Source organism: Nycticebus coucang, chromosome 4 (genome assembly GCF_027406575.1).
Source record: "Nycticebus coucang isolate mNycCou1 chromosome 4, mNycCou1.pri, whole genome shotgun sequence".
Lineage (NCBI taxonomy): Eukaryota > Metazoa > Chordata > Mammalia > Primates > Lorisidae > Nycticebus > Nycticebus coucang.
Genome location: NC_069783.1, coordinates 23,822,358 through 23,846,858, shown reverse-complemented (window position 1 = coordinate 23,846,858; position 24,501 = coordinate 23,822,358). Strand labels below are relative to the sequence as shown.

Sequence of the window (24,501 nt, the reverse complement as noted above, 5' to 3'; positions counted from 1 at the left end):
GCTGAAATAATGTAAGATAAATTCAAGGTGATGTAGCAAATGTCTAAAAACGTTCTAATGAAGTATAGTAGTTTTTGACCTTTTTTCTCTAATTACTTGGTGTTAGGAATTGTATGGGTCACTATTTCCAGAAACCTGAAGTACTGGTGGTTTCATTATGACCTGTGTAAGCAGCCAGTCCTGGACTGCTCTGGTGGCTCCTTGATGTTATCTGGGACTGATGCTCTTTATTCTCTTACAGAATGTTTTTCTCATTGTTGGCTAAAGAGTTTCTTTTCTTTAAACTTAAAAATTAATTGATAAATTCAAGTGTCCAATTGTGAAGTTGGTACCACACTTTGAAATTGTTGAACATTTATTTTCTTTGTTTCTTAGTTCATCTTGTTGATATCTGGAACATGATTGAAGCCTTCCGAGACAATGGCCTTAACACGCTGGACCATACCACTGAGATCAGTGTGTCCCGCCTGGAAACTGTCATCTCATCCATCTACTATCAGTTGAACAAGCGCCTTCCTTCTACTCACCAAATCAGCGTGGAACAGTCTATCAGCCTCCTCCTCAACTTTATGATTGCTGCATATGACAGGCTAGTACCTTACATGCTTGCTTCATTTTTGGAACACCTGTCTCCTAATCATTTTTCTTCCATACTGCCTTGGTAAAGGTTGTCAACTTAGAATCAGTTAAAAGGGAAAATTATTCAGTGTTTAAGTCCCTTTTAGAGACTGGTTAACAGTGACTTACTGTCCTGGGCTAAGTCGTATATTAAACACTATAATATGGAGAATCACAACACTTGAGACACAGTGTTTGATAAAATTATAGGTATCTTTTTTTTAATGGGCATTAGTTTTTTTAAATTTTAGTACATTATGTAACCAAGGCAGCTTATTTGGGTATGGTTTTATTGCCTGTTTACCTGGGGATTTTTTGTTTGATCTTGATTGTACCAATTGAGACTGTTGAGGCCGCAAAGGTGGTGAAGGCAGAGACATTGAGAGCTCTTCAGCACAGCCTTTAATGTTTTCAATACTCCTTTGTTTTCTCAGTGGGCATCATTGTATCTAAGCAGATGATTTCTTCAGATCTTTGAGTCATTAATTTTATGCATCCACCAAACTTTTTTTTTTTGCTATGGCATCACAGCTCACAGCAACCTTAAACTCCTGGGCTTAAGTGAGTCTCTTGCCTCAGCCTCCCGAGTAGCTGGGACTACAGGTGCCCGCTACAATGTCTGGCTATTTTTTTTTTTTTTATTGTAGTTGTCATTGTTTGGCAGGCCCGGGCTGGATTTGAACCCGTCAGTTCGGGTGTATGTGGCTGGCGCCTTAGCCGCTTGAGCTACAGGTGCCACCCTAAACTCTTTATCATACTTGGCTATCAGTCTTAACTAGTGATACACATACATCCCCTCTTGTAGAGCTCTCCTCACCCCAGACTCCACTTAGTGGCACCAGAAAGTGGCTGTCTCACTCCCTGGAGGATGACCTGAAAGCTTCTTTGGACAAGTTGGCCACAGAAAGCTGGCAAGAGGACTGTTTTTGGTAACTTCTCATTCACCAGGAAAAGAAAAGGAGGTGCTTAGTTCATAATTCTCTCTTCCATCCTTTCTCCTAAGAGCTGTTCTTGCCTAAGAGCCAACTCCTATGGGAAAGTTTCCAAATCCAGGTGCTGTTCCCCACTCACAGGGCTGGGCCTCGGGGTGCAGCCTGCTTGGCACTTGGCTGCTGCCTCTACTCCCATTCCCAAGGTGGCAGCCAAATTATACATACCTTAATATAGCTGTTATCTATCCAGGAAAACATAGCCTAGTTTTGAATTTTTTTTTTTTTTTTTTTGAGACAGAGCCTCAAGCTGTCTCCCTGGGTAGAGTGCTGTGGCATCACAGCTCACAGCAACCTCCAACTCCTGGGCTCAAGCGATTCTCCTGTCTCGGCATCCCAAGTAGCTGGGACTACAGGTGCCTCAACGCCTGGCTATTTTTTGTTGTAGCTGTCATTGTTGTTTGGCAGGCCCCGGCTGGATTTGAACCCACTAGCTCAGGTGTATGTGGCTGGTGCCTTAGCTGCTTGAGCCGCAGGTGCCGAGCCCTAGTTTTGAATTTTAATAGTGTTTTCTGTTCAACTGTTAAGACTAATCTTTCTTTACTGTGTAACAGCAAATGTTTTTAGACTATAGTATCTTACTTTTCTCTTTATTTATATCTGGGGACCTATTTAAAATTTTGTGGTTTGGTAGACATTTTATAACAAGAGAAGAAAACTAAATGTACTCCAAATTAAAATAGAAATGATGTGCTTTATTTACATTCATGGAGAATGAAGTTGATACTATAAAAAAAAGAATAAAAAATGAATTGTAAACCACTAATAATACAATTGGGAATGCATTCCATTATGTTCTAGGAACTGAGTTCGGATTTCTGATACCTACTCTTGGGCATCCAGTTAGAGTGGGTTGTCTCTGCTTTGTATTTTCTGTCTGTTGACCTACTCTGAGTTCATACATTTGTAAAATGCTATTATAAAACACATTATGATAGTGAGGATTCTGTGAATTAGTGGTAAGATTATGGAAGTGTCAAAGGCAAGTCATAATTTTAGCATTCACTAAATTTAGAATATTTTAATAAATTATCAAATTAGATGTTATATCCATTTAATAAAAAGTTATTCAAAGAGATCTGAATTTATTTATTTATATATTATTTTGCGACCAGGTCTTGCTATATTGCTCAGGCTGGTCTTCAGTTCCTGGGCTTGAGTAGTCCTGCCTCAGTCTTCCAAGTAGCTGAGACTATAAGTATGTGTCACCATACCTGGTTAATATTATTTTTTGTAGAGTTGGAGTTTTGCCATGTTGCCCAGTATAGTCTTGAACTTCTGGTCTCAAAGGATCCTCTTGCCTTGGCATCCTAAAGTGCTGAGATTACTGGTGTGAGCTACTATATCAGGCCTAGAGATTTGAAGTTTTAAATAAGAGTGTATAAGAATCAACAATAAGTTAGGGTATACTTTAAAGTAACTAAAAAAGGGGCGGCGCCTGTGGCTCAAGGAGTAGGGCGCCGGTCCCATATGCCGGAGGTGGCGGGTTCAAACCGAACCCCGGCCCAAAAAAAAACAAAACACACACACACACAAAAAAAAAAGTAACTAAAAAAGTGAAACTGGAATGTTCTTAACATAAAAAAATGTAAATGCCTGAGGTAATGGATACCCCAATTATCCTGATTTGATTAATTCACATTATATGCCTGTATCAAAACATCACATGTATCCTATAAAGATACATAACTAATATGTACTGTAATAATGAAAAATAAAAAATAAATTTAAAAAGAGTATATAGAGAGGAGACGTAAGTTCCAGAGTTCTGATGCCTTTTTTTTTAGTAATTTAGATTAGTGACTTCATAAGGTTAATTTTATCCTGCCCAATGATTAGTTTTTTGTTTCAAAGCCCTTAGTTAAAATTGTTATTCTGTGGTAAGTAAACAGCTTTTATCTTGACACTGACCTGTTGAGGAAATAAATTTGAGGATCATACAATACAAATTAATCCAAGAAACAATTTTTTTAAAGGTCAGAAATAAAAATAATCTTACTATCTAAAATGATAAAGCAGAGATTAAAAACTTTGATTTCTTAATCCTACTAAATAAATTAAAAACTATGGTGTCTTAGTTAGTTTGGCCTGCTACAACAAAATACCAGAAACAGTAGTTTGTTTCTTACAATTCTGGAGGTTGGGAAGTCTAACGTCAAGGCAGAGTTTGTATCTGGGGAAAGGCCTGCTTTCTGGCTCATAGACACCACCTTCTTGCTGTGTTCTCACATGGGGTAAGGGACTTTCTGGAACGGTTTTTATAAGGGCACTAATCCCGTTCATGAGTATTCTGCCTTCATAACCTAATCACCTCCCAAAGGCCCTACTCCTAACACCATCACTTTGGGGTTAGGGTTTCAACATGTGAATTTAAGGGGAACGTAGACATTTAGACCATAGAATATAGCTAAAGAAGGGAGAGGAAAGAAAAATGAAAAGTTAGCAGAAGGGAGAATGGGAAGACCAAACTTAGGAACAGAAGGTACAAGGAAACATTGGAATATATTCAGAGAAAGCTAGGTATGTACAGAGGGAGACAAAAAGAATAAATGGACAGTGAATCAAGTGAAGGCAAACGGGTAGGAAAGCACACTAAAAAGAACTAGACAATACTAAGAGAAGAGTAAGGAATGTAGTATGTCAGTAGCGGTTGGGTAATGTTCAAGTTGATAATGTTTAAAATGTTGACTCCTATTAGGAGAAATTATTATGAGGGCTTGAAATCTTTATGAGGGCTTATTTAGCTATCCAGAAATCGAAATTTGGCCTTCTTGTATTGGAAAAAAGAAAGAAACTTGGTTTTCAGAATCTTACTTTTGACGTAAGCATTCGTAGACGACCTGCTTCTGGGTCGGGGTTTCGTACGTAGCAGAGCAGCTCCCTCGCTGTGATCTATTGAAAGTCAGCCCTCGGACCAGGGTCCGGTGCGGAGTGCCCTTCGTCCTGGGAAACCGGGCGCGGCTGGAAAGGTGGCCGCCCCCTCGCCCATCACGCAACGCACGTTCGTGGGGAACCTGGTGCTAAACCAGAATCTTACTTTTGAAAATAAGGGCATTTTGTTAAATACAGCAGACCCTAGGGCCGGGCTCCATGGCTCATGCCTGTAATCCTAGCACACTGGGAGGGTGAGAGAGGCAGATTGCTTGAGCTCAGGAGTTCAAGATCAGCCTGAACAAGAGTGAGACACTGTCTCTACTAAAAATGAAAAACTGAAACAAGAGGGTCGCTTGAGCCTGGTAGTTTGAGGTTGCTGGGCGACAGAGTAAGACGCTGTCTCAATCCCTTCCCCCCCTAAATACGCAGAGCCTCTGTAAGTTGACCACTCCCGGGACTGTAACAGACTGGTCAGACGAACTAGGCCTGCTGTACTGATAGGTACATGTGGTGCTTGTCTGGTCTATGAAAGTTAGGTCAACTTAGGGAGGTGGTCAATGTAGGGAGGTGGTCAACTGTGGAGATTCTGCTGTACTTCAGATAAAGTGTATTAGTCTTTTTATTGATTGGCCACTTTATTACTCAGGTTCAAGAGTCCCTTTTATACATAGAATACTAGTAATGTAATTGAAGCCTTTCAGGCTTCATATTTCATAATTACTGAAGGTTAAAAATTGAGTGCAAAAATTAATCATAACTTGCCTCACCTCCAAATTTACAGTCAGTGTTTTTAACCAGATGGTTTCTGATGATTATAATGGATTATAGAACTATAAATCAGTAGTCAGGAACAAATAGAATCTAAGACTTTTCCTTAAGTGAATATTTTCTTAGGATTTTATTTGTTAATACTGTGAATTCTGAATATTTTATATTTTGATAATTAAAAATATCAAGAAGTATAGAGACCAGTGTTATAGTAAGAAGATATCCTATACCATCTAAAATAACACATAGTAGAAAACATTATGGCTAATTTGAACAATCTAAGGATTCCTTTAGGGTGAAGTAAAGACTTTTTTTTTTTTTAGATTTTGAATCTCTTTAAGTAAAGACTTTCGTATATCTAATTTATGATGGATTTACATGAAAAAATTCCTTTGTAGTTTGCAAATGTGGCTAATGACCATTTCAAAGCTGCTTTTAGCCGTTTAATTTGGATACATTTAAAAGGTACCATAATTTCCTCTTAATAGTTGAGTAAAATGATGTAAAACAAATCAGAAACTAGTCCATTTTAAATAAAAGCAAATATATTCCTTAAATTCTGAATCTGTCCCGCTAGCATATTATGGAATGGACATAGCTGAAAAAAGATAATATTAGGTTACAGTCTTCCTCATCAGTGATTTTTAAACAAAACTATAATTTCCTGGGAGGCACAAACATTTCATGTGTTTATGTACAGTATTTGCTTACATTCCTGCTTGTTTTGAGAAGAATTCAAGATGATGAGAAAAAGCCAGCCAAATAAAATCAAAGTACTAGTGCTGAATGGGAAAATTTTCCACAATAGTAGCATGTTTAACTCTTAAAAGGATCCGAATATAGCTCTTTGAGAAAATTTCCAGGGGACAGTACAGAATGACCTAGGGGTTTTGAATGTTTTAAAATAGTGAAATCCTTAAAAGAGAACCTAGTGCAAAATGGAGAAAAACAGCTGCTGTGAGAGTGAGAGGAACCCAGCACTCTGCCTCCCTGCCAGACTGGTGCCACTGTCCTTCGCTGTCCTGATGTGGTATGTGATGTGATGCCACTGAGATGACTTTGCAGAGGCTCCCCCCTGAGTACCAGAATTACTCAGGAGGCAGACCAGAGTCACGGTGAAGTCCCCATCCCTTGTTTACTCTTTATTTTGTAGCTTTTATTCCAAGAGAGAAGTCATGCATTTGTGCTAATTTTCAAACAAGAATCTTCCAAATTTTAGGACATGCAAACCTTGCAAAGGGTTTCACTATTATTTTTTTCATATATGTATTTTGGATACAGAATTTTGCTGTGTTACTGGAGCCACGACACCCAGCCTATTTTCTTTCCTTTTTTTTTTTTTGTAGAGACAGAGTCTCACTTTATGGCCCTCGGTACAGTGCCGTGGCATCACACAGCTCACAGCAACCTCCAACTCCTGGGCTTAAGCGATTCTCTTGCCTCAGCTTCCCGAGTAGCTGGGACTACAGGCGCCTGCCATAACCTGCTATTTTTTGGTTGCAGTTCAGCTGGGGCTGGGTTTGAACCCGCCACCCTTGGTGTATGGGGCCGGCGCCTTACCGACTGAGCCACAGGTGCCGCCCTTTCTTTCCTTTTTAAACTTTTTTCTTCTTTTTTTTTAAGAAAGGGCAGAAGGAAACATATTTTTTCTGAGTGTATTGCTTTTTCCTTTCCTTTGTTTTTTTCTTGAAACTGAAGAGAAGGGTAGTAATGAGTCCAGAGAGGCTTATCTAGTCTATTCAAACCTGACCTCCAAATTAATCTGATTAAGACACTATTTGCATCGTGTAACTTCCCACTTCAGAAACCTTCAGAGACTCCCAGTGGTTTTGAATTAAGCTCACATTCCTGAATTAGGTCTGATGACAGTAGTCCTTGCCTCCCTGCTCACACCAAGCTCTAATTAAGCTCTTTGAGGACCTTTTCGGATTTCCCAGTCTGCTGATTTTTCCCTCCATGCCATGCATTTTTATCTTCTCCTAACTCCCCATCACTGCTCCTTCTGCTTGGAAGTACCCGGCCTCCTTTTCTTTCTTTCTTTTTTTTTTTTTTTGTAGAGACAGAGTCTCACTGTACCGCCCTCGGGTAGAGTGCCGTGGCGTCACACGGCTCACAGCAACCTCTAACTCTTGGGCTTACGCGATTCTCTTGCCTCAGCGTCCTGAGCAGCTGGGACTACAGGCGCCCGCCACAACGCCGGGCTTTTTGTTGCAGTTTGGCCGGAGCTGGGTTTGAACCCGCCACCCTCGGCATATGGGGCCGGTGCCCTACTCACTGAGCCACAGGCGCCGCCCACCGGCCTCCTTTTCTTCTTCTGCCCAAATCTTTTCTATTTCTCAGGATTCAGCTCAAGGTCTTACCTGCTCTGTGGCCTGCCTGGTTATCACCAATCCTGTTTTCCTCCCTTTGATGACCTCTAGTGCTTGTTTATATCATTATTCTGACTCTTAGTTACATAATGTTGTAAACTGCTTTATAATATGGGTACAAATGAGATCAAAAGTCCTTGAGAGGAGAAGATTCTACTTTACATTTTTTTGATTCCTCAATAAGTATAATGCTAGATTCTTAATAAATGTAAGGTTGAAATGAAAAGCAGCAGGCATTCTGATTGTGAGAAAATTGAATAATATTTTCAGTTGATTTTATTTGATTAAGCTGACGTTTGCCAAATGGATTCTTGATTTGGAGTTGATTATTGTATAATCCATTCACTGTGAAGTTTTATAAATTAAGATTAATTGGAAAAATATGAGTTTTTTAAAAATCAGAGTGAAATACTCTTATTACTTTAAGCTACATCTGATAATTGGACTGTTAATAGTGTTCCTAAAACAGACATATATTTTCATGTAGAAGTACTAATTTATGGTTGGCAGCATCCACAATTGTTTGTTGAAAATATATGAACAGTTTTTTTTCTTAAGTAAAAAATGCTTCCCATAATCTTGTTTTAAAGGTATTAATTTGAATAGCAAATTCATATTAAATAGTGTAATGCTAGAAACATCATCCAGATTAAGTTAGTTTAAATATTGAAAAAATAAGCAGAATTTGAGATTTTATTGAACTGAGATGAACAACTCCCTATCCAAAGGGCACAGGTGAGGACTGCAGAGGCTCCTGAAGGTACCTGCGTGTTAAAACATAACAGTGGTTATTCCGGGTGACTCACTGTCTGCTTAGCTTGGCACAGAGGTAATAATGGTGTTTCTCAGTGCTGGATAATAAGAACTCTTTTTAGAAGTCATGTGCACAGTTTGTTTTTCAGACTGTAAAATGATAGGTCTATGAAAGTGAATCATGCAGAGAAGTCTGAGAGAGAATCTTCATGTTCTTTATTGAAAGAGGGAGGGTACTCCCTGCAGGGCTTCTATTTGGGTGGGGTTAAAATAACAAGTTTCTTCTCTCTTGTCATCCTCAACAAATGCTACCTGTTTTTCTTTTCATTTTAGTAGGGGATAGGGATTAATATCCAATTATATAGTATTTTAAGTGTTGACCTGCTAATCAGCTCTCATAGACTAGATTTTAAGCCAATGACATTATTTTGAGTTTTGTTTTTGTTTTATTTTTCATTTTTGGTTTTGAGACAGGGTCTTACTCTGTTGCCCTGCTAGAGTGCAGTGGTGTCATCATAGCTCACTGCAGCCTCAAACTCTTGAGGCTAAGGCAGATTGGCATCCTGCTTTAGCCTCCTTAATAGCTGGGACTAAATGCAGGGGTGTCTGACCTGGGTGTATGCTGGTTTGTGAGGACTTTTTTTGCTTATCTGTGATATATCAGGAAGAACATACACAGATCTTCTCTTTTGCTAATCAGCTTTTGTTGGTGTTTGTGTATTTAATATGTGTCCCAAGACAACTCTTATTCTTCCCATGTGCAGTAGAGAAAAAAACGTTGGGCACCCCGGCACATGACAGCATGCCCAGCTAATTTTTCTATTTTTCGTAGAGATAGGGGTCTCACTCTTGCCCATTCTGGTCTCGAACTCTTGACCTCAAATGATTGTCCCACCTTGACCTCCCAGAATGCTAGGATTACAGGCACAAGCCTCCGCACTGATCCCATGAATTACATTATTTGTCATGAAACCAGGTTAAATATTTTTCCAATGAAAAGAACGAATTCTGATAGAAACTTGGATTTTACATTGGAAATAGTAAAAACATGGTTGTTTGTGAGGTTATATTAACATGGGCAGGGGCAGCTACCTATTCAATTTTAAATGTGACTTGACCAGTGTATACAGAATAATTTCAGATGTCTGGTGGGAAGGATCAAGAATGACTTCTTCCAAGAAGAAAGAATCAGTTAGGTAAAGAACATAATCATGGGGCATTAGCCTGCTAAGTGGCTGCAGTCTTCTTTCTGCTTGCCGCTAATTGCAGAGGAGGATGCTGGAGCTGCATTGAAACAGGAAAGTGAAAGTGCCACTTTCTCTTTGCTTTGTTTGGGGCAGTTATAGGAAGTTGTAGTGAGGCTTCAAGTAGACTGAGGGATTTCAATACCAGGAAAAGCATTCAGAACAAAGGAATGAATCCTGAAGTCTGGCTTCTGAAGCAATGAGTTGAGAGGAGGGAGCTAAATTTTTTTTTTTTCATTTTAAAGGGAAAAATATAAATAATATTTGAGTAAGCAAGGATTTTGAGAATATCCCTTTACTAATTTATTGATTTTTAAAAAATAGTTATACTTAGATTTTAGAATACACATCTTTAATGAGTAGCTATCTTCATAACATTTATTAATTTTGTGTATATTTCTATTTCTATTAATATTTCCTTTTGAAGAATGAATAAACCTTTTGATAGTACAAACTGTGAACCTAAAGTTTTAAATGATGATGTGATAAATGGGGAAAATTATTTCATAATTAAGGCCTGAGCCCACCCCCTCATTCTCAGGTTGCATAGTTGCAAACTTTATTATTTTTTTCAGACAGCATTATATATGTGTACATATATATGAGAAAATAGATATAAAAATAGTATCTATTTTTGAAAGTCTCACTCTGTGCTCTGGGTAGAATGCTGTGGCATTATAGCTCACAGCAACCTCAAACTTTTGGGTTCAGGCAATCCCCTTGCCTTAGCCTCCTGAGTAGCTGGAACTACAGGTACCTGGTTCAAAGCCTGGCTAATTCTTCTATTTTTAGTAGTGACAGGGTCTTGCTTTTGCTCAGGCTGTTCTTAAATACCTGCCTTGGTCTTCTAGAGTGCTAGGATCCAAAATATATTTTAAAAAATTATTTTTAATTTTTATGGGTACATAATAGTTGTATATACGTATTTATGGGGTACATGTGATTTTTTTTTTTTTTTTTTTTGTAGAGACAGAGTCTCACTGTACCGCCCTCAGGTAGAGTGCCGTGGCGTCACATGGCTCACAGCAACCTCTAACTCTTGGGCTTACGCGATTCTCTTGCCTCAGCCTCCCGAGCAGCTGGCACTACAGGCGCCCGCCACAACACCCGGCTATTTTTTTGTTGCAGTTTGGCCGGGGCTGGGTTTGAACCCGCCACCCTCGGCATATGGGGCCAGCGCCCTACTTACTGAGCCACAGGCGCCGCCCTACATGTGATGTTTTGATACAGGCATACAATGTTTAATGGTCAAATTAGGGCATTTGGGGTATTTACCACCTCAATCTTTTACCATTTATTTGTGTTAGGAACATTCCAATTCTACTCTTTTAATTATTTTAAAATATACAATAAATTATTGTTAACCTCATACTATTGAATGTATAGTACTGGGTCTTATTTATTCTATCTAACTATACTTTTGTACCCATTAACCTTCCTAGTTTAATCCCCTGTCTCTGCTACCCCATAAATATGCTATCGTTTTTTTCTTTTATTATGATTATTATTATTTGGAGACAGAGTCTCACTTGGTCATCCTCAGTAGAGTTCTGTGGCATCTTTAGCTCACAGCAGCCTCAAACTCTTGGGCTCAAGTGATCCTCTTGCCTTAGCCTCCCAATTAGCTAGGACTAGAGGCACCTGCCACAATACCCAGCTTTTTTGTTGTTGTTGTTCTTGAGAGATGAGGTGTCACTCTAGCTTAGGCTGGTCTCCAACTTGTGAGCTCAGGCAATCTACCTGCCTTGGCCTCCCAGAGTGCTGAGATTATAGGCATGAGCCACCAAGCCTGGCTTTTTTCTTTTTTTTGAGACAGGGTCTCACTGTCTTGCCTGGGCTAGAGTGCAGTGGTGTCATTATGGCTCAAGCAATCCTCCTGCCTTGACCTCCTGAGTAGCTGAGACTATAGGCGCACACTACACACCCAGCTAATTTTTTTGTTTTTTGGCAGAGTTAAGGTCTTGCTTTTGCTCAGGCTGGTCTTGAACTCTTGGGCTAAAACAATCTTCCTGCCTTGGCCTTCCAAAGTGCTAGGATTACAGGTGTGAGCCACTGTACCCAGCTAGTATATTCTTTTATTTTTATTTTTATTTTTTTTGTAGAGACAGAGTCTCACTGTACCGCTCTCGGGTAGAGTGCCGTGGCGTCACACGGCTCACAGCAACCTCTAACTCTTGGGCTTACGCGATTCTCTTGCCTCAGCCTCCGGAGCAGCTGGGACTACAGGCGCCCGCCACAACGCCCGGCTATTTTTTTGTTGCAGTTTGGCCGGGGCTGGGTTTGAATCCGCCACCCTTGGCATATGGGGCCGGCGCCCTACTTACTGAGCCACAGGCGCCGCCCTCAGCTAGTATATTCTTAAACATAAAGACTTACTAAAGATTTTCCCCAAATCTTTTCTTTTTGTAAATTTATTCCCCTTACTTTTACTACAGTTCTTAATTTCAGATACTTCTGCTTTAACCTGAACTTAAATCTCCCCATATCCCCCTTAACAAAGCATGTGATGTTAAACATACGTTCACTGGATACCTTAAGGTACATTCTGGCTGAGAGGAGGGAAGAGCCATGATATATTGGATGGGAGACTTCTGTGTGGCTTATGGGAATAAGAAAAATGGATGCAAAGTGGATCTAAAAGATGATGTGTTAAGGGACCACACATTACTCATAATAATTAGTTGAGGGATTAATAAGTTCTTTTACTGTAAAGGATTATATGCCTAATCTAGATTATTCTATAAATGAACAGACTCCTTGATCAGAGACTAGCCCTTAAGACTGATAGTAATCCTAGTGTATGGAAAAGGATATAAGTGTTTTTAGTGCTGATCCAGGTTAATTTAGAATTATATTTGTTATTTTATATTTGAATCTGGGACTATTATTTATAAGAATTTAAAGAATATTTTGAGTAAGTATGCAAAGTGTTGTAAAATATTAGATCATTAAATAAGACTGGGCGGCGCCTGTGGCTCAAGGAGTGGGGCGCCGGTCCCATATGCCGGAGGTGGTGGGTTCAAACCCAGCCCCCGCCAAAAAAAAAAAAAAAAAAACCTAGATCATTAAATATGACATACCTGACTTTGAATCAAAAGTTTATTATATCTCAGACAAGAAGCAGTACAATTAAAGTGCATCCCTAAATGCCATCTTAGTGGTAGCTTGTTTGTGCTAGCGGCAAAGAAGCCTAGTGAGTGAGTGAAAGCCTAGTGAGGCCATGAAATTGCAAAAGACATTTTCCACAGCTCATTGAGAATTGACTGTTCTTCCTTGCAAGAAGTGGTCCAAAGCTGGAGGAAGTGGCAGTGAGTTGGTACAAGGTCTGGTTAATATGGTAGATGAAAAAAATTTCCAAGTTCAGCTTCTGTAGTTTGAGCAGTGTTGTTTGTGCAACACGTGGTTGAACATTGGCTTGCCTCTATTGAACAGTCTTGGCTGCTTAATCACAAGCGTTCTTATCATTTTGTCCAATTGATTGCAGTAGACAGCCTCTGTAATTGATTGATCAGGTTTCATGAAGCTGTAGTGGAACCACCAAACAGGCAACAACATTAGCTTCTTTAAATGAATATTTAGTTTTGGACTGTGTTTCGGCACTTTGTCATTGTCAAATCATTGTGCTGAACACTTGAGACTGTCAAAAAGAATCCATTTTTTTTTTTTTTTGAGACAGAGTCTCACTTTGTTGCCCCCAGTAGAGTGCTGTGGTGTCATAGCTCACAGCCACCTCAAACTCTTGGACTCAAGTGATCCTCTTGCCTCAGCCTCCCCAGTAGCTGGGACTACAGGTGCCTGCCACAACACCCGGCTATTTTTAGAGATGGGGTCTCACTCTAGCTTAGGCTGGTCTCCAACCTGTGAGCTCAGGTGATCTGCTGGCCTCGGCCTCCCAGAGTGTGGGATTACAGGTGTGAGCCATCGCGCCCGGCTTTAAGAAACCATTTTTCATGACACATAAAAATATGGTGTAGAAATGGCTTGCCTTCATGTCATAACGGCAAAGAAAGGGGAGCTTTGAGACATCTCTTCTGATACTTGTTTAATTCACGTGGAACCCATCTATCTTGCTTCTTTACCTTGCCGATTTTTTTTAAATGGTCCAATATTATTAAAATAATAGAATCAAATCTTGTTGTTAATTCACGTGTAGATTGAGATGGGTTTGTTTCCATTATGGGGTGTAACTCATTATCCACTTTGGTCTCAGGTTGCCCACGTGGCTCAGTTTCAATATTAAAATCACAAGAACAGAACTTCTCAAACCATCTATGTACTGTTCATTCGCTAGCCACATTCTTCCTAAATACTTTGTTGGTATTTTGAGCTGTTTGCATGGCATTGTTTCCATGATGAACTCTTACTCGAAAATAACACGAACATTTTACTTATCCATGGTTTCAGAAAAACTGCTCTGAAAAAAAATTTGAAAGATAATCACAAGCCAAAATATGTATTTAAAAGACTGAGAATGTACTTTCATAATAAAAGTAAAACAAGAAGTGTCAAAGTGAAATGTCAGAGATATCAACTGTACTGAAGAAATTGGACATTTCACATTTAATACCTGTTTCCCCAAAAATAAGACAGTGTCTTATTTTTTTTATTTTTTATTTTTTTGCCGGGGCTATGTTTGAACCCGCCACCTCCGGCATATGGGACCAGCGCCCTACTCCTTGAGCCACAGGCGCCGCCTGACAGTGTCTTATTTTAAGGTTTGCTCCCAAAGATGTGCTAGGTCTTATTTTCAGGGGACGTCTTATCTTTCCTGTAAGTAGGTCTTATTTTCGGAGGATGTCTTATTTTCGGGGAAACAGAGTAACGTAATATTTCTGTTTCTAAAACATTGAAGATGAGGGATAAGTGTTGTGTTAGGGTGAATTATTATAATAATTTTTAGAAGGAAAGCTGTCATAGTACCCATTAAGACCCATTATATTGAGTTTATGGAAGGGTACTAATGGATTAAGTCTTCACTGAAGAGTTGAAAGCCTGATCTGGGTTTCTTGGTAGTGTGCTGGGCTCTGTAGATTTTGTTGTCTGTCTGTAGAGATAGAATCAGTTTCTTCTCTTCAGCAAGGAATAGATATTATTTTGTTTCTTTGAAGGAAGAAAGTAAAATTTGGAGCAAGAAGGATTTATACAAACAGTATGATTAATTTTCTTTAATCTTTTACTATTGCTTTTGATTTGTCATTGTCAAGACAATAAAAGCTAGTCTTACTATTGCATTCAAAGCTCTGTGTTGGTAGTTCTCAGCTCTAGATGCATATTAAAATAACATGAGGAACTTTTCCAGTGTAACAAGACCAGCAAGGACATGCTAGAGATTATTTCATTGATTTCTACAGACATACCCTATTGTGAATTTGGTCAGGATTTGTGAAATAATAAGAAATACACATATTGGTCTCTGCCCCCAGTCCCTAACACAGAGCTCTTGAAAGCTCTGTAATTTCCTGAGCAGTAGAGGTCGTAGGAGAGTCTTTTGTTCTAATGTTTGATCTGTACTCAGGTTCCTGAGACTCAACTCCTAATACCTTTGGAGACAGGTGCTAGGAGAATCATTTGTTTTAATATTTGGCTTTTGACCCCATTTTCTTACACTGAGCTCCTAAGACCTTTGTAATTTTCTGAGTGATAGGAGCATCTTTGTCCTGGATAGCCTCGGGATATGGGCCTGCTTCAGGGGAACCAACCATGTCTTTAGTGGGTTAGAACTTTCATCCCTACTCACTGACCTCAGGAAGGTGGAGAGGGGCTAAAAAGTTGATCACCAGAGGCCAGCGATTTAATCAATCACATTTATGTAATGAAGCCTCCATAAAAGGATTAGGTTTGGAGAGCCTTCAGATAGCTGGTTTCTGAAGGATGGTGTACCCTGGGGAGGCATGGAAGTTCCACACCCTCTCCTGCTTCCCATGTTCTTCCATCTGTCGGTTAGTCTGTATGTTCTTAATGTCTTTCATAAATAAATGGGTAGAGATGAGTGTTTCCTTGAGTTTTATAAGCCAGTCTAGCAAATTAATCAATCTGTAGGGAGAGGATTGTGGGAACCCTTGATTTTATAGTTGGTTGATCAGAAGTATAGGCGGTAATCTAGTACTTGTGACTGACGTCTGAAGCGTCCCAGTCACGTGGGACTAAGCCCTCAATCTTTGGGATTTAATGCTGTCTCCAAGGTAAATAATGTCAGAGTTGAGTTAGATTGTAGGACAGCCAGCTGTTGTCCTCTGGAGAGTTGCTTGCTTTGTGTGTGGAGTAACAACCCCTTGCACATCTGGTGTCAGAAGCGAAGTGCTGAGTACTTAGTTTAGAGAAGATTGACAGTTTAACTATAGTGTATTGAGTCTTCTGTTTCATGAACATGGAATTTCTCTCCATTTAGGTCTTTTTTTATTTCTTTCATCAGTGTTTTGTAGTTTTTAGCATACATTATCAAATTGAGAAAGTTCCTTTCCTTTCCTTGTTTTCTGAGAGTATGAGGAGTCAATATTAAATTTTTTCTTTCTTCATCTATTCAGATGATCACATTACTTTTCTCTTGTTAGTTTGTTGAGATGGTAAGTTATATTGGTTAATTTTCAAACGTCAAAACTCTGTGTTCTGATTTTCATCCTTTTTTATATTTCTACATTCGACTCATTTTATTAATGATTTTTGTGACTGTGTTCACGAGGGATGCTCAGTTGTTTTCTTTAATTGCAAAGTCTTTGTGTGTTGTTGGTATCAGAATAATGTTGGCCTCATAAAAGGATTTGGGAAGTATTCCCTCCTTTTTAGTTTCCTGGAAGAGTGAGTGCAAAAATTTAATTATTTCTTTTTTTTTTTTAAAAATTTAATTATTTCTTTTTCAAGTGTTTAGAATTTTCCAGTACAGCCTTCAGAGTGAGGAACTTTCTTTTTTGGAAGGCTATAAAGTACAGATTCAATATATATAGGGGACATGGGCCTATTCAGTTATCTGTTTTTTTCTTGCATGAGCTTTAGTAGTTTGTGTTTTTCAAGGAGTAGTTTGGGTCTGTGTAGTTCATCCAAGTAGTTGAATTCACAGATAAAAGGGTTTTTTTGGTAATATTTCTTTATTATTTTTATAATACCTATAGAAGCTATGGTAATAGCTCCTCTTTCTTTTTTGATACTGGTAATTTTTTTCTTCTCTTTTTCTTACTCTGGTTAGAGATTTATCAGTATTACTGATCTACTCAAAGAACCAGCTTTTGGGTTCATTGATTTTTCTCTATTGTTTTTCTTTTTTTGAGACAGAATCTCACTTTGTTACCCTCAGTAGAGTGCTGTGCCACCCTAGCTCCCAGCAACCTCAAACTCCTGGGTCAAGCAGTTCTTTTGCCTCAGCCCTCTGGAGTAGCTGGGACTACAAGCGCCTGCCACAATGCCTGACTATTTTTAGCTACAGAGTCTCACTCTGGCTCAGGCTGGTCTCAAACCTGTGAGCTCAGGCAGTCCACCTGCCTCGGCCTCCCAGAATGCTAGGATTACAGGCGTGAGCCAGCACTTCTGGCCTTTTGTTTTTCTCTTATCAATTTTATTACTTTCTCCTCTTATTTGTAGTATTTCTCCCCCCTTTTATTTCACTTGTGTTTAATTTGATATTTTTCTAATGTCTTAACTTGGAAGCTTAGATTATTGGCTTGGAAATCTTTTTTCTCAAATGCTAGTATAAATATTTTTATTTATATATAATATAATTATACATAATTATATAAATATAATTATATTTTTATTTATATTTTATTTATATAATAATATTTATATATTTATATATAATATTTATATATAATATAATTATATATAATTATATTGTATAATAATTATATATTATAATTATATATAAAATATAATTTATATATAATATAATTATATTTATAATATAATTTATGTATAATTATATTTATTTATATAAATTATATAAATAATTTTAATATTTATAAGGTAAAAAGTACTCACTTTTTCATGCCTCTCTTTAGGCTGTGTAATTTCTATTTTTTTTTTGAGACGGAGTCTCACTGTGTTGCCCTTGGTACAGTACCGTGGAGTCACAGCTCAGAGTAACCACTAACTCTTGGTCTCAAGTGACTCTCTTGCATCAGCCTCCCAGGTAGCCGGGACTACAGGTGCCCACCACAATGCCCGGCTATTTTTTTTGTTTGTTTTTTGTGGTGGTTGTTGTTTCGCAGGCCCTGGGCCAGGTACAAACCTGCCAGATCTGGTGTATGTGGCTGGCGCCCTAGCCACTGAGCTACAGGCACCGAGCCTTTGCTTCCTTTTTTTTAATCAGTTTCCCGTGAAAGTGATTCTTTGTTTTCCCTATATTATTTCTTATTCTATTTAATGGTAGCATAGTCAGTCTGCTATTAATGGACATTTTGATTATTTCTGATCTTTTGCCATTAGAAACATGGTGTAAAAAATGATTATGAATACACACATTTGAAGACATCATTTCAGGCTTCTTGAGTGTGCAAATGCTTTCCTACTCCTTTGTTTCCCTTCCTTTTTCTGTGTTTAGATAATGTGCTGTCTCCTTTGGTTAAACGGCCCAGTGGCGTCATAGAGAAAAAGAAATAATTGCTTTTCTACAGCAACTCCTTTGCATTGTCTAACCAAATAACTCCAGATCTATCCAGACTTATTTTCATAGTAATTCCTTTACTTGAGTATTAGAACCAGCAATAATAATAATCACTGTGGAAGTCACTAGGTTCCTGAAGGAAGGCATTCTTGCTGAAAGCATTTCCTAGGTGCTGTGCTTTCCCTTTAAGACTATTTTCAGTCTCCTCAGCATCGCCAGTACCCTCAGGTTCTGCATCTTTGGATTCAGCTAAATGAATGTGGAGGGCTGAGGGCCAAGTAAGGGACTGGAATATCCTCAGATTTTGGTACCTGCAGGGCTCCTGGAACCAATCCCTCTCAGACATAGAGGGCCAACTGTATATAAGCCTTAGAATCATAGCAGTTTTTGTGCCACTGGTTTGACATTTACTGGTAATCGTCTTTCTTTTTTTTTGGGGGGGGGTAGGTAAGGAATATCAATACATCAGTAAGTATTTATTTGTACCTACAGTATGGGCAATGACTGATGTTTTGTTTTTCATGTTCATGGAGTAGTTTAGAAGGTTTGAGAATATCCCTCCATGAGAGGATGGATACAGTGTATTTGACAGAAAACTACTAGCTGGGTGAGCGGTACATGGCACACTATGATGAATCTTGCAGGTATGATGTTGACTGAAAGAAGTCAGACACAAAAGTGACCACTGTAAGGTTCCAATTATTTGAACTGGCAAATCTGACCTATGATGCTAGAAATCAAAATAGAGAGGTTACCACTGTGGGAAGTGGTTTTAGGAAGAAGGTACTTCGGTGCTTGTGATGTTCTGTTCTTTAACCTGACTGGTTCCATGAATGTGTTCATTTTGTGAAAGTTCCTTGAGTAAACCTAAATGTTCATGAAGTAACAGACTTCATCTATGAATTATGTACTTTTCCGTATGTTCAATGTATTTTAATGAAAATTTACAATATATTGAACATACGGAAAAGTACATAATTCATAGATCATGGTTAGAGCTTAATGTTTAATAAAATCAGAGAAATGACTTATTTTTTTATGGCATATACACTCTCTCCTTTTAAAATGGTACTCCTTTCTTTTTTTTTTGAGGTAGTCTGATTCCGTTGCCCTGGCTAGAGTGCAGTGGTATCGTCATAGCACAACCTCAAACTCCTGGGCTCAAGCAATCTTCCTGCCTTAGCCTCCCGAGTAGCTGGGACTCCAGATGTGTGCACATCTGGCTAAGTCTTCTATTTTTTGTAGAGGCAGTGTCTTGGTCTTGCTGAAGGTGCTCTTGAACTCCTCACCTCAAGAGATCCTCCCACCTCAACCTTCCAGAGTGCTAAGATTACAGGCACGAGCAACTGTGCTCGGCCTAAGCCCCCACATTCCTTTTATGTACTGCACCCTCTTGAGAGTGATTGAGCTTTGCCTGATTTTCATGGAAATCTTCTCTAAGATTAATTCTTTCTTTCTTTCCTTTGTGGGATTTCTTGGATATTCTTTCATCATGAAATTTGTGTCTGCCAAACATGTTTTGACCCAGTGTACGTTAAAAAATGGCAATAGCTGCGCAGCAAGGCTCACTCTCCCATCTGTGAGCACTTCCTCTTCATTCTTGCTCTGCTGGTCATCAGGCAATCTTAATCCTACTCTGGTCTTCAGCAGTAGTTTCTCATTGCTTCATCTTCTGCGCCACTTTATTTCAGGATAGAACAGTGGTTCTCCACCTTCCTAATGCCACCGCCCTTTAATACAGTTCCTGTGGGTCACGACCCACAGGTTGAGAACCACTGGGATAGAAGATGTATCCGTCAGAGTTTTTAGTTGTAAATAAGCATCTCTTGCTAATTTACTAAAAGGATGTGGGTGGCCCACAGGCTCTCTGAGAAGGTTGGGAAAATAGGCTTGAGGACCATACTTCCAGAGAATAGTGCAAAATCATTCCACAAAACCGTCTCATGAAGACAGCTGTTACCTCTCTGGGCACAGACATTGCTGCTGGTGTCCCACACGTACTGATGCTGGGCTCTGGGTGCTGCCCCAGGAATCATGGTTGTTCCTGTGCTGTGTCTTCATCTCCACCAAGAAGATTCTTAAGCAGTTCCTACTTCTCAAAGTGATTCATTTCCTATTGAAATCTAGAATGAATGCAAATGCATCTTCTTGGTGGGGCTGTGTCATGTGCCCACGGCCTAGTTTTGAAGAAAGGTGGGAAAGCAAAGATAATTTTTTTTTTTTTTTTTTGAGACAGAATCTTACTATGTCGCCTTTGGTGGAGTGCTGTGGCGTCACAGCTCACAGCAACCTCCAACTCCTGGGGCTACACGATTCTCTTGCCTCAGCCTCCCAAGTAGCTGGGACTACAGGTGCCTGCCACAGTGACTGGCCTATTTTTGTTGCAGCTGTGATTGTTTAGCAGGCGCAGGCCAGGTTTGAACCCACCAGCCTCAGTGTATGTGGCTGGCTCTGTAACCACTGTGCTACGGGCGCTGAGCCAGATAATGTTTTTTTTTCCTTTTACTTTCGTAGTGGAAAGTGCACTTGTTTTTTAAACCCAATTTGGTGTAAAAAAAAAAAAGTCCTCTGTATCAATCGTAGAAATCCATTCCTTACTAATATTCAATATCTTAGCCACTGACTTTTCTCATACAGTGCAGTGAAAATTGACACAGGACTATTCCTGCCATTTCCAGGTGTCATATTACCTTCTATGTGGAGCATACCTTAAAACCCATGCTAATTTTAGCTAGTTCCAGGGATTTCTCTTCTGAATAAACTCAGGGGGATGTATTATAATAGTTAAAAATCCTACTGTAACAAATATTGGTACTTTTAGTGACGTTTTCACAGAGAACCTTCTGGCTTACAGACCACTTGCCTTTTTTCAGTGAGTTTGGAAAATGGGAAACACTCTATTAGGACCATTAGTGATTATAGATATGGTAATACATGCTTTTCAAAACCAAGGTATTTTATTCTTAATTTACTATGAAATATGGACAGAAGCTTTTAAAAATCAATGTAAAAAGTCCATCGTAAACTTGTTACATATGATGACTATCGCATCCAGCTGGTGGTTTTTCTGTGCTGCGAAATGTGGGTATAGTTGAATGGGTGAGGCTGTAGGCCTGTTGGTTCTGCTGGGGGCGTGCGGTATGACTTTGGGTAGTTCACTATGGTCTACATTTCATCTTTCCAGTTCCTAAACAAGGACTAACATTACTGTCACTTCCCCTTCACTTTTCTCACAGGGGTGTAGAAGATCTGAGACAGATGTGATTGAGCTTCTTGGAATAAACTCATGGTAGCACAAATGTTGTTATAGTGAAAACCAAGACGAATGTACTATAAACCCTTTATAGCAGTGTGCGCTGTTGTTTAGTATAGACAGTAAACTGTTGTTACAACATGCTGATATAAGGACACATTTATGAATTATATTCAAACCAGGAGGCCCCTCAGTTTTGCATACTAAAAAACTGCAGATGTAGATTTATTTATTTATTTTTAAATAATTCGTTATTTATTTATTTATTTTTTCGAGACAGAGTCTCACTATGTTGCCCTCAGTAGAGTGCTATGGCATCACAGCTCACAGCAACCTCAAACTCCTGGGCTTAAGTGATTCTCTTGCCTCAGCCTCCTAAGTAGCTGGGACTATAGGCACTCGCCACAATGCCCAGCTATTTTTTGGTTGTAGTTGTCGTGTTTAGCTGGCCTGGGCTGGGCTCGAACCCACCACCCTCGGTGTATGTGGCTGGTGCTGTAACCACTGTGCTACGGTTGCCGAGCCTGCAGATGTAGATTTAATATGTTTAGTTAATAGGAAATTAACTTTAGGTTCATCTATTTGGCTTCTATCTTCATAACCAATATAAACTACTTTACAGAATGTTTCTACATCTCGTTTCCAGGTATTTCAGGTTAGCTTTAGCATTTTTCACCTAACATAGATGGAGTCTTAATTCTTTAAAGGAAAAAAATCCAGGGTTTCTAAATACAGTAAAATAGTAAAATGTAAGGGCAGGAATCTATTTACTGGTTGCTTGATATTAATGATATGTTTAATTGCTTTTGGGTTCCAGATAACAATTATTTCTAATGTAATTTATTTTGCAGTGAGGGCCGAGGCAAGCTGACGGTATTTTCAGTTAAAGCTATGTTAGCAACCATGTGTGGTGGAAAAATGCTGGACAAATTGAGATGTAAGTATTTTCATATTATTTGGAAATTTTCATTTTCAAAGTAGAAATTTTGAAGTTTTAAAAATGAATGTTTTCAGAATTTTGGATGAAGTTATATTGGGGTTTTTCTGTTTATTGCCATGCCACTCTCTGCACAGCCGCTGGCTCACATTTTTCTTTTTTTTTTGTAGAGACTGAGTCTCACTTTACTATTGTTAGTGTTTTTTAAAATGAGAAAATGAAGGGCGGCACCTGTGGCTCAGTAGGTAAGGCGCCGGCCCCATGTACCGAGGGTGGCGGGTTCAACCCGGCCCTGGCCAAACTGCAACCAAAAAAATAGCCGGGTGTTGTGGCGGGTGCCTGTAGTCACAGCTGCTCGGGAGGCTGAGGCAAGAGAATCGCTTAAGCCCAAGAGTTGGAGGTTGCTGTGAGCTGTGTGATGCCACAGCACTCTACCAAGGGTGATAAAGTGAGACTCTGTCTCTACCAAAAAAAAAAAAAAAAAAAAAAATGAGAAAATGAAGAGATTTAGAACAGTGATGTTGACATTTAAAAAATCCTTTTTTTTTTTTTTTTTTGTAGAGACAGAGTCTCACTGTACTGCCCTCGGGTAGAGTGCCGTGGCGTCACACGGCTCACAGCAACCTCTGACTCTTGGGCTTACGCGATTCTCTTGCCTCAGCCTCCCGAGTAGCTGGGACTACAGGCGCCCGCCACAACGCCCGGCTATTTTTTTTTTTTGTTGCAGTTTGGCCGGGGCTGGGTTTGAACCCGCCACCCTCGGCATATGGGGCCGGCGCCCTACTCACTGAGCCACAGGCGCCGCCCTAAAAAATCCTTTTAAGAGTACTTTCTATATTAACAATTATGCTTGAAGTTGATTATGTTGAGGTTTTAGTTAGAAAATAAATATGATTACTTATACCAGATTTGCGTAAGTTTATCTCTTTTCTTAATAACTGCATTCTTCGTCAGATTTTTGCTAGGATTATACTCTAGTACCTCTCAGTTATGTATAAATTGATAGTCTGGATTGTTTTGTTTTGTTTAGCAGGCCCTGCCGGATTCGAACCCGCCACCCCTAGTGCACAGGGCCGGCGCGCTAACCACTGAACTATGGGTGCCCAGGGATGATTATTATTATTTTTTTAAGACAGTTTGAAGCTGTTGCCTTGGAGAGAGTGCTGTGGCATCATATCTCACAGCAACCTCTAACTCTTGGGCTCAAGTGATCCTCTTGCCTCACTTTTTCTATTTTTAGTAGAGAGAGGGTCTCGCTTTTTGCTCAGGCTAGTCTCAAACCTGTGAGCTCAACATATCCACATGCCTCGGTTGCTGTGGTCGGCCACTGCGGTGAGCTACTGTGCCCGGCCAGTCTGGATTTTTTTCCCCAGTTATCTTCCCTAATTTTTTTCTTACTCTTTTGGCATTTTACTATTCACTTGATATAATAAGGTTGTTAGACTAAATCACAGGAGATGAGAATTACTGCTGCTAAGGTTTTTATTTATTCAAACATTACTAACTGCTGAGGATATGCCAAGCATTATGCTGGGGCTTTACATTTATTTTCTCATGGAATCCTTAAAATGTCCTTGAGCACCAGGTGGTATTTTATTTATTTTATAGATGAGTTAGCTGAGGGGGCTGAGCTAGGATTTCAACTCAGGCAGTCTAACTTCTGAGCTACTTAGTTGTACTCTACTGTGCTGGTGCTGTAGTGGGAGAAACACCGGTCAAATCAGTACCGTGTTTGGAGGGCCATAATATAAGTAGATGTGAAGAGAAAAACTTGATGAGACTGAAGTTGTGGGTTTTAATGGAGTGTCGAATTTATTTGTTGAAAAAATTGAGTTGCCTTATAGCATTTCTCATCGTGTGGGTTTGGATGATTGCACTCTTGCTCTCATTGTTCCTCTGTGCCTTACTTTGTTGTTGTTGTTGTTGTTGAGACAGGGTCCCACCCTATGCCCCTGAGCAGAGTGCAGTGGGCGTGGTAGCTCACCGCAACCTCAGACTCCGGCTGCGGGCACCCCGCTGCCTCAGCCTCCGGAAGCCGCTGGGATTACAGGCGCTCGCTGCCGCGCCCGGCTGGGTTTTTCCATTTTTTTCATGAGTCAGGGT

The 24,501-nt window shown here is 39.5% G+C and overlaps 1 protein-coding gene across 16 annotated transcripts in view; it reads left to right on the top strand.

Annotated features, from left to right (window-relative positions):
- Window positions 1–24,501, top strand: part of DTNB (dystrobrevin beta) — a 278,523-nt gene that overhangs the window by 43,360 nt on the left and 210,662 nt on the right. For all 16 annotated transcript variants that reach the window (XM_053587758.1, XM_053587753.1, XM_053587759.1 and 13 more), the window contains 2 exons: window positions 376–589; window positions 22,313–22,398. In XM_053587758.1, the coding sequence (XP_053443733.1) occupies window positions 376–589; window positions 22,313–22,398 (300 nt within the window). The remainder of the gene's footprint in view (window positions 1–375; window positions 590–22,312; window positions 22,399–24,501) is intronic.